The following is a 10,335-nucleotide window of genomic DNA, read 5'->3' as shown; positions in this document are numbered from 1 at the left end:
TAAGGGTTACTTGAGGGGATCCCAAAAGGTGGCAGGATGACATCGAGGTGCACCCAGACAGGGAGATGGGGACACGGATGGGGCTGAGGTGGAGAGGCAGGAGAAATTGGGGAGGCTAAGGGGCTTTGCTGCCATCTGCAATGGGGTGGGGAACATTGGAGCGACTCCAGAGATAGACAGAAAGTTGTGGCCACATCATCCATTATGTACAGAACCAGCTTTTTCTTTCCCCTTCGCTCACCAAGTATTTGGATTTATCTTGTATCTTCTTACTTTTCTATCCATGATGTTCATTGTGTGCTGAGGACTGTGCTAATTGCTGTGACAAACATAAAGATGGGTGCAGGGACCCATGCCCTCAGATGCTCACTCTCTGTGCAGGTTATTGTGGCAAAGCCTCAAATAATAATATGCATTATATTGAAGTAGGCTCCATGTTGTTTTCAGCTCTCTAAATGTCCCTCAATGCCTAGCAGAGAGGCATTTAAATGCTAAATGCCATTATTGTTATTCTTTTTTATTGCTGTCTTCATTATTTACTGCTCCAAAGGAAATTCGGTAGTTTCACTGATATTTATTTATTTATTTATTTATTATTTATTTATTTTTAAAAGATCTTATTTATTATTTATTCATGAGAGACACAGAGAGAGAGGGAGAGACACAGGCAGAGGGAGAAGCAGGCTCCATGCTGGGAGCCCGACGCGGGACTCGATCCCGGGACTCCAGGTTCGCGCCCTGGGCGCCAAACCGCTGAGCCACTCAGGGATCTCCAGTTTCACTGATTTTTAAATGTATACACAGCATCCTTCTGATATGAAGAATATTTGCCTCCATCATTCATGATTATATAATCTATTCATTTTATAATATGTTTTATGGTACTTATTTTTTTATGATAGTTTTATGCTTTAACAGATAGTCTATATGATAAATTATCTGGCAATGCTAACTTGTCTTGCCAAACCCAACATTTACGAAGGGACTTCTTGTTGTCTATTTATTTTGCTTGCATCTTGCACCAAAGTTGAATGATACTTGTTGGTGAGCTCCATCCCCCACCCCAAACACACAATTCAACGTTATCTTTCTGAGCTAAGCAGAAAAAATAAACAATACACGTGCACCTCCTTTTTTACTCACTCGAGACAACACAGACATTTAGGTATTCATATATCATTGAATTCATTTGGATCTTTGAATACTTGGGCTTCAAATTCCATCTGACTCTGTAAAAAAACATGTTCAAATTAGTACAGACTTCCATAAAACGGTAAGAAAAACAAAAAAAAAAAAAAGAAAAAGAAAAACAATGAAAAACAAAATGTTCTGTATGTCTCCTTAATGTCTGAAGAGCCAGAAGATAACTGAAAAGGAGTGGGGACCAAGAACTTGTGACACTCATGCATTTTCCACTTGAAGATGGTGACTATGCTATGTTCCAATATGACCCTTGGTCTGGGGCCACAAAGATGAACAAGAGTATATGACACAGCTTAGAACCTTCAACCTGGTGGCTGGATGGCCAGAAACTGAGCTTACTTCATTGTAGGGAGGAGGTGATAGGGTCAGCAAACCAGGGCTCTGGAGTCCAAGAGGTCACATGATGTCACAGCCAGGCTATAGCTGGAGTAGAGGTGCTGCCTACAGCCCTGGAGCTGAGAAGCTACACTGAGAGCTGGGGTGGTGACGGGATGTGGTACAAGACAAGCAAGACAAGAAGCCAAGAGCCGTATGTTTGGGATTTATTAACAAGTAAGGAGTGGTGACCTCAGCAAGAACAGTTTCAGGAGTGTGCTGAAGATGCCATGGTAGTGTAGGTCACAAATATAGATAATTCTCTTACAGCATTTGACTATGAAAAAGAAAGTCATTGGACAGAAAATAGAAGTAGGTGTGGATTAAGGTAAGTTATCTTCCTTCCTTCCTTCCCTTCCTTCCTTCCTTCCTTCCTTCCTTCCTTCCCTCCTTCCTTCTTTCTCCTTTTCCTTTCTTTCCTTTCCCATCCATGTGTTGAGACAGACAATAAGCAAATCAGAAAATATATTCTATGTAGTGATAAGGACTATGAAGTAGAAAGACACAGTGGTGAGGAGTGGAAGGGGCATAGTAGTTAAGATGGTGATGGCATCTGCACAGAGAATGAATGGAGTGAGGGTCTGAGGCACGTGAAGGTCTGGGGACAGGATGCTTGGACACAGGCTACCAGAAGTGCAAAGGCACCTAGGGAGAAGAGTGAGGTAGCTGGAATGGCTCCAGGGCAGGAGCCCTCCATTCAGAATATAGTAGGAGACCACAGTTGGAGAGAGAAAAAGGGGCCATTGAATAGACTTCGGAATGCACTGGGGGTTTTGGGCAAGGGAGGGGCATGACAGAATTTGTGTTTACAAATATACTAGATGTTGTGGCGGAATAGTCAGTAGGGGTCAAGAGTAGAAGAAAGCTAATGATTGAGGCAGGATGACTGAGTGGCAGCTTGATTTAGGTTGGCAAACACAGATGTGTGGAGAAGAGGTTATATTCAAGGGTATATTTTTAAGTAGTCGCTGATAGTGCTCTAAGAGGGAAGTTAAGAGTGGTTTACATCTTTTGACTGAAACGCTGTACAGGGGTGTCATTTGTTGAGGTAGGGAAGATGAGGGAGGAGTGATTTTTAGGAGAAAACCAAGATTATCTACTGGACACGTTGAGTAGACAACTAGAGATATAGACGAGAGATTGGGAAGGTGGGCGTGTTAATATCCACCTGCTTAAAAATCTTCCAATGAATCCTCATGGCCTTCAAGACAAAATTTAAGCTCCAATCTCCACTGGACTTAGCTCTTCTCAGCACTTCCAGCTTCAACATCAGTCTCATACCACACTGAATGCTCTTCTAATACAGTCTTTCTTTCTCTTTCCCCTCCCCACCCTCATGCATATGCCATTCCCTCATTTTTATTGCTCTTCTCCATTTTGACCTGACCGACGATTGTGGCCTAACAACTCAGATAAGCCTTCCTTGTCCTACCAGCCATTCACCAGTGATTCCATACAGCTGGATGAGATGCCATTGACTACTGCAACACTCTACTACACATATCTATGAACTTGAGCTCAAGGGACTGCCTGCAGTACTCCATAATTGATGACTGAACTTGGACGACTTGTCCAAATTCTCTGAGACTCAGCTGCTTCATCTATAAAATGAGGATTAATAATACTACATCCTTTATAGGATTGTTAGGGGGATTAAATGAAGTAATATGGGGCAGTACTTAAAATACTGCCTGGCATAGATGAAGCACTGAACAAGCCCTTACTATTACAGTAATACTTATCACACTGTTATGTACTTATTTTCCCATTGGCTTTTCTCAGGAAAATATTAGCCCTTGAATGCAGACATGGAGCCTTTCATCTGTGTTTCTGGAACACATTATGCTTTAAGAATTGCTTCCTATATGAGTGGATGAGTTTGTGAACGGGAAAAAATAGCATTAGGCTATAGTACTACTATGAAATGAATCAGCAGGTTCTTCTTCAGTTGGTTTACGCAGAAGCTATTCCCTGTGGGTGAATGTAATTCATCTGATACTTCACTCACCAAACCAAGAAGTCCTGGGTTGCTGTTCCTATATTATATATGGGTCACTGTTCAGTGAAAGTAATGTCATTACCTTTGGATCAGGTAGACATGGTCCAAAAGCTTCCAGTAGAAGGGTCTCTTCTCTCACAGCCTGTTCATAGTCTGTGAAAGACAGCTTCCCATCATGGTCATGGTCCTAGGAGTTGACCAGCCACGCATCAGTCAACATGTACAACACTTATCACAAACAAACCTGTCTTTTCATGGTCAAGTGTTGACAGAAGAAAGATGTTGGAAAAATGAGAAACTAATGAAATTGAAAAGAATTTTTAAACTTGTAATTAAAAAACACGATATAAGTGTTTCATTTCACCAAACAAGTAACTGATAGTTACAAGTTGAATTCTTAATTCTATCCCAATCTGGCCTATGAATGTCAATATAAAACCCTACATTTCCCATATTTACCATTTTTTTAAGTGTTATTTCAACCAAATCTTTAATTCCTTCATCAGGGTCTTCTTCAGATGGCTGTTTGAGAAGGCTGTTCTTCAACATATGGAACATTTCCTCCTTTGAAATGAATCCATCACCATTCAAATCAAACACTCCAAAGCAATCTTTTAAAAAAATAACCAATTATGAATTTGATACTATGACTAAGGGAACATTTGCTCTGATAAAATTTTCAAGGCCAAAGTCTGTATTGTGGATGTCCGTGTCAACCCTGCAGGACTTAGTGCAATCTAATTTCCATGGCCAATGTTTAATGTCTATTTGTTGAATATAGTCAACAACCCTTAGAAAACGGCTCCTTACACTCACTCAGCTATGAATAAGAAAGCCAAGGAACAATGATTTGACCATTTCATCTTAAAATTCTTAGAAAACTGACTGAAATATGATCCTTACACAGAGTTCATCAGAATGAATTAAGAATTAACTAAGAATCAGAGCACTTGAATCAGTGTTCTCTACTTCCATGGTTAACAATGCAGGTAATGAAATATGTAAAATATTTAATACCTTCATGCATAAATGCATATGTACATAGCACATATAGTTAATGCTTATGCAGTCTTGCTTCGCATGAATTACTCCTCAGAATCTCTTGATTTTCCTTTGTATTTATTTCTTTCAATCTTTATAACTGACTTGAATTTGCTCCATAGAAGAGGCTAATGGGGATTCAAACCAACCAACCGAGAGACAAACCTATTTCAATGGCCACATTGGAAGACAATGGACATAAGTTCTTTAGATACATTAATCCTAGTGTAAAAAGTTCAGGACAACCTGAAATCTTACATTTCATTTTTTCTTCCAAAGTTCCTCGAAGAAATACTGATAATCCATAAATCCACTCTGATACGTTTACATAACCATCGTTGTCCTCGTCAAAACCTCGGAATACTAAGAAAGAAGCACAACATAACACTTGTGCTGCATTTTTGTTCTCAGTAATATATTTACACTGGTTCTGTTCACTTTTAAAATTTGGACAAAACTCCAGGGTAAGATGGTCCACCATTCTCATTTGACAAAGGAGGAAAACTAAGACATCATAACATTGGAAAACTCTTTTATTTAAACTCTCACACTTTCTCTTCATATTTTGTGGAAACAAAGTAAGTTCTGAGTAATCAATGATTACTAATATGTGGATATATTGTATATTAAATGTGTTGATATGTTGACATAAAATATGTAATTTTATATTTTTCTTACTCAAGAAAATTAATGCTATTACATGATAAAGTTATAACTTAAATTTACTGAAATATTTTTGATGACATGAGGAAATCTATATGTCCTTTTAAAACCATTGTTTTCATTATTATATTTACTAAGTAGAAATAGAAATGTTTTAGGTTTTTGGGTATAAAGTAAGGAAAATCTAATTATTCAAGCTGGACTTTGTCCTCTTCCTGAATACACGGAATAGAGTGGGTAGAGTCACCTTCACTACGACGCTTCCCTAACATACAAATTGATTTTTTTATATTCAAATGAAATTGGGAATTAAGAACATTAAACTTCCTATCAAGAATATGTCTAAACTCCAAGATTTTTTTTTCCCAGTTATGGCTGGATCTGGCCTATTTGAATATTGTATGTCTTCTTACCTCTGTCCATAATCATATCGTCTGTCATTCCAAATGTCATGTGCAGGATGTTTCGAAATGCATTGCGATCTAGTCCAATGGTGATACCTTGCCGCTCTGTTACTTCTCCCACCAAATTATAAAAAAGATCTATAAGGCATTTCACTTCAAATTTATTAACTGTGAAGAAATAAGATATAACAAAAATGCATTTTAAACCTTTATTTCTAACTTAAATTTTGCATTATTGAGTTTATAGACAACATCAAGGACATCAAATATTAGTTTTCAACAGAAGGCTATCCTGTTTTAAGATTCATGACCCTTAAATTAATAAAATTAACTAAATTAATAAAGGATGGCCACTACAGAGGATTCTCTTCTAAAATATTCTCTTCCTCTAGAGCATTTCCTCCAAAGAGGAGTTGAATATTAAATTCAGTCACATTTAGGAAGAAAAGAATAATAGCCAAGTTACCTGAATAACGATTATGAGGTCAGATGCTAAACTTTAAAGGCAGTAGAGGTGCAATCCAAAGCAAGCAAGGTAATGCTTAAGAATGGTAACTTTGCTTATAGGCGTTTATGGTATTTGCAACTAAGCTTTTGCCTGGAGATAGATACCAGACTCCTGAACACTAGGCAGCAATTTTCACTTCACATCAGCCTTAGTTAAATCAGTAAGTCAGATTTTGGACATCAGAAACCTATTTTCCAATAAAGAAGCATTTAACCATATTCCAGCACCCATTATGGTTCTTATTGTACCTGATGTGAAAATTAACATGTAAGTATTTAGTATTTTGGAGGAGGGGAATATTTATTGAAAATAAATATACGGACATATATTCTGGCCCATACACATAAATGCACGAAGAATGTTTATAAACGCTGAGTTAATTATTTGTGCTCCAATTCCCATTTGAGGTACATAGGTGGAAGTGTTATTGCCTGGCATAAAAGTGAGTTTAAATATGAAGTATAGGGATCCCTGGGTGGCGCAGCGGTTTGGCGCCTGCCTTTGACCCAGGGCGCGATCCTGGAGACCCGGGATCAAGTCCCACATCAGGCTTCCTGCATGGAGCCTGCTTCTCCCTCTGCCTGTGTCTCTGCCTCTCTCTCTCTCTGTGTGTGACTATCATAAATAAATAAAAATTAAAAAAAAATAAATAAATATGAAGTATAGGTGGACGATGAGAAATGTTTTATTTCAAAATAGAACAAAATTGGGGATCCCTGGGTGGCGCAGCGGTTTGGCGCCTGCCTTTGGCCCAGGGCGCATTCCTGGAGACCGGGGACCGAGTCCCACGTCGGGCTCCCAGTGCATGGAGCCTGCTTCTCCCTCTGTCTGTGTCTCTGCCTCTCTCTCTCTCTCTCTCTCTCTGTGACTATCATAAATAAATAAACAAAAATTAAAAAAAACAAACAAAATAGAACAAAATTACGCTTCAGTACTTTAAAACACGATGAAATCTGTGTGTATATAAAGGATGACAGCAGATAGGAATGGAGAAATCATGCCTCGATCTACAAGTCAAGACAGGCTTGAGTGTGATTTCTGGTTTGGGATACCACAATTTAGGAGGAATATTGAAAATTTGGGGAAATAAATGATTTAGTAAAAAAAAGTGGTTAAATAGTAGAAAAGAATGTAATGGTTATGATTTTAAAAAGAGCTGTTAGTTGATGTAGAAAATGACATGTCAGTTCTTAAAAAAAAATTACACATAGAAATGCTGTGTAACCCAGTGATTCCACTTCTGAGTAGATGCTTAAAAGGATTGAAAGTAGGGACTCAGTTGTATATCAATGTTCATAGCAATATTATTCACAATAGCCTTAAAGCTGAAAGTAAGCTAAGTGTCCATCAGGAGATGAATGGATAAGTAAAATGGAGTATACGCATGCAGTTCAGCCTTGAAAAGGAAGGGGATTCTGACCCATGTTACAAGACAGATGAAGCCTGAAACATTCTGTTAAGTGAAATAAGTCAGATATAAAAGGACAAATATTGTATGATATCACTTATATAATGTATCAAGCGTGGTACAATTCACAGATACAGAAAGTAGAATGGTGGTTGCCAGGGACTGGGGACAGGAGAAGTGAAGAGTTATAGTTTAATGGGCATAATTTCTGCTGGGAAAGATGAAATAGTTCTGGAGATGGACGTTGGTAATGGCTGCACAACAATGTGAATGTATTTAATGCCACAGAGCTGTACACTTAAAACGGTAAATTTTTGTTATGTGTATATATTTAACCACACACACACACACACAAACCTCCAAAAATAAAAGAGCTTGCTAGTAATTGGAGAAGAAAAGCCTGTATTAAGAATGAGGCTCATGTATATGAAATTTTAGCAGAGAGGTTGTTTAAGAATATTATCTTAATTTATTACCCAAAGGATCCAAGATTAGCCACAAGAAAGTTTTACTTGCTGAAATGTTTCTTAAATTCCAGAATAAAATACTAAATGAAATTAAGAGAAATTCAAGAATGGATTTTCATCTTTTTGGATTGGTCTAAGTGTGTTCTGCAGATCATTTCTGTAGAATGGTGGGCAATCACTTAAGGTATTTTTTTTCTCTGATTCTACAGAATTTATCCATTTCATCCTAGTGGGATTACAACCGGCAACTAAAAGGAAATTTGACTTTAGGGGAAAAGTTTTCCATTAAAAAAATTTTTAATTATAATGCCCATGACTTGTAACGATTTCTATAGAATTTAACTGGTAATCATCAAGGTTTTTAAGGCCCACTTTAAGAATTTTACGTAAGGACAAAAATCAAAGACTTGACTATTTTTTACTGCCAGGTTTTCACTTATCTTTTAATACATTCACCTTTTGATTGTTCACAGAATGTCTGTTTGCAGTTCATGGTGTACTCACTGGACAGGTACTAAATCGAACTGTGTATATCAGTTACTGCATTGCTTATTCAAAAAGTTCTCTAGATGTTTAAGATTCAATCTTTTCCCTTGAAATGGATTTGGAGAAAAACAACAACAGAACAAGACCACACTATAATAACCATAATAATACCTTAATATATAGGATGGCTTTCCTCTAAGAAGTTTGAGGCATTTATACACACCCTAACTTTTATTTACAGTGGCGCTTCACCAAGGGAGCGCGTCCCACCACTCATTACATTAGATACGAAATACGCCTAGAAGGCACCAGACCCTATAAGCTCTAGAACTGCATTATACCTGTTCCTCCTTTGCACAGTGGAGGTAGCACTGGAATTATGGCTTCTCCTAATTTCTCAAGTGGCCATTAATTAGTTTGTAATCAGCAACACCGCTTATCAGCTTGCTTATCAGACAGTATCTTTCTCATTTTAAACCACATCTGGGTCTCCTCGACCAAGTGCAGTTCTGCTTCTGCGTCTGGGTACAATTGTGAGGTTACCCATGAAATTCTAGGACTACGTCTTGGAATGTGTGATCGGAGCAGGTATCTTTAACAGGTGCTCATTTTGCCACCTACAAAGTCTCCTTTACCTCACAGCCCCTCCGGCAACTGGGCAGATTCTTTCCTGTGTTTTAGCTTTTGTGGAACTCTTTGGTCTCGAGACACATTCCCTTGCTCTGAGATGTGCCCCTTCAACTCATCTCCCCCGAGGATGTTCAGCTACTCACCACCAATTTTCCCTTATGCATCTCCTGGTGAGTCTTCAAAACTTGGGCCCTGCCAGCTTGTTTGCACAACAAGGAGCTAAAAAGCAGGGACAGGTTGGCTGTGCTGGTTTTCTTGGGGCCGGTGGGGTTCAGTACTGCCTGAGGCTACAACCGCACCTGTTGTGGCAGCTTATAAATGACGTTTCTATCATGGAAAAGGTGTTGGGAATAGGGATGGAGGATGGAAGGCCCCACAGTGGGAAGGTAGGAGAAGGGGGGGCTTGAGAAGCGACTTGGAGCCGGTGCACAGGTGCTGGGTACCTGCACTCTGGGCCGTAAGACCCTGGGCAAGCGCGGGCCGGGAACTCCTGCTCATCCAGCCCTGATTCCCTACTTACAATTCTTGCAGTTTTTGGTCAAGGTGTCCGTCAGCTTCTGCAGCTTCTTGCGGCTCATGCCGGGGGCGCGAGCGGCGGCGGCGGGTGTCCAGGGGCGCGCGGCGGGGCGGACCCTCGCTGGTTGCGGGCCGGGCTGCGGGCGGGAGCTCCAGCCGCGCGCCCGCACCCACGCAGGTCGGTACCATGGCAACGCCGGGCCGGCCGCCGATTGGCTGCCGCGGGATGCCGCGGACACAGACACGCCGTGGCCATGGCAACGCCTGTCCGGCCGCTGATTGGCTGCCGCGGACACAGACACGCCGTGGCCATGGCAACGCCTGTCCGCCGGCCGCCGATTGGCTGCTGCGCTGGGCTCGCCCCCGCCGGGGTCCCTGTGCGGCAGCTGCGCGCGGACTGCGGAGTTTTAATTTGTGGCCGACCCCTGGGCTCACAGCCCCTTTGATGCACCGCAGTGTGGCCCAAGGTCTAAAAACCCACCGAGCTCTCTGCAGGAGGGATACCGTGGATGGTGAGCCTGGGACCTGGTTACACCAGGTGGGCCTGGGAATCGTCTGGGAGATGGGGGAGGCTGGAGGAGCTTCAAGAATCAGCAGGTGCGAGGGGGACACTTGACGGGATGAGCACTGGGTGT

At 40.7% G+C, this 10,335-nt stretch overlaps 1 protein-coding gene across 2 annotated transcripts; it reads right to left on the bottom strand.

Annotated features, from left to right (window-relative positions):
• Positions 1 to 1,154: 1,154 nt before the first annotated feature.
• EFCAB1 (EF-hand calcium binding domain 1) lies at positions 1,155 to 9,762 on the bottom strand. Of its 2 annotated transcripts, XM_041769682.1 has the most exons (6): positions 9,705 to 9,762; positions 5,695 to 5,853; positions 4,877 to 4,981; positions 4,037 to 4,188; positions 3,660 to 3,764; positions 1,155 to 1,229 (listed from the first exon to the last, which is right to left on the bottom strand). In XM_041769682.1, the coding sequence occupies exons 1-6, from the start codon at positions 9,760 to 9,762 to the stop codon at positions 1,170 to 1,172; spliced, it is 639 nt and encodes a 212-aa protein (XP_041625616.1). In that variant the 3' UTR covers positions 1,155 to 1,169. The 2 variants fall into 2 exon arrangements, with proteins under 2 accessions (XP_041625616.1, XP_041625617.1); XM_041769683.1 differs by lacking the exon at positions 5,695 to 5,853.
• Between the last annotated feature and the right edge of the window lie 573 nt (positions 9,763 to 10,335).

Source organism: Vulpes lagopus, chromosome 9, assembly GCF_018345385.1.
Source record: "Vulpes lagopus strain Blue_001 chromosome 9, ASM1834538v1, whole genome shotgun sequence".
Lineage (NCBI taxonomy): Eukaryota > Metazoa > Chordata > Mammalia > Carnivora > Canidae > Vulpes > Vulpes lagopus.
This window is presented reverse-complemented; position numbering and strand designations above follow the sequence as displayed.

Bases quoted from the DNA above. Each gene is read 5' to 3' on its own strand.
- EFCAB1 (XM_041769682.1), bottom strand. From the start codon at position 9,762: ATGAGCCGCAAGAAGCTGCAGAAGCTGACGGACACCTTGACCAAAAAC. The intron at 4,189-4,876 runs GTAAGATTTCAG...TTTTTTTAAAAG, and splicing joins TTTGGAAGAAAAAATGAAAT to ATTGCTTTGGAGTGTTTGAT. The intron at 3,765-4,036 runs GTAAATATGGGA...GTCAACTCCTAG, and splicing joins AAATAACACTTAAAAAAATG to GACCATGACCATGATGGGAA.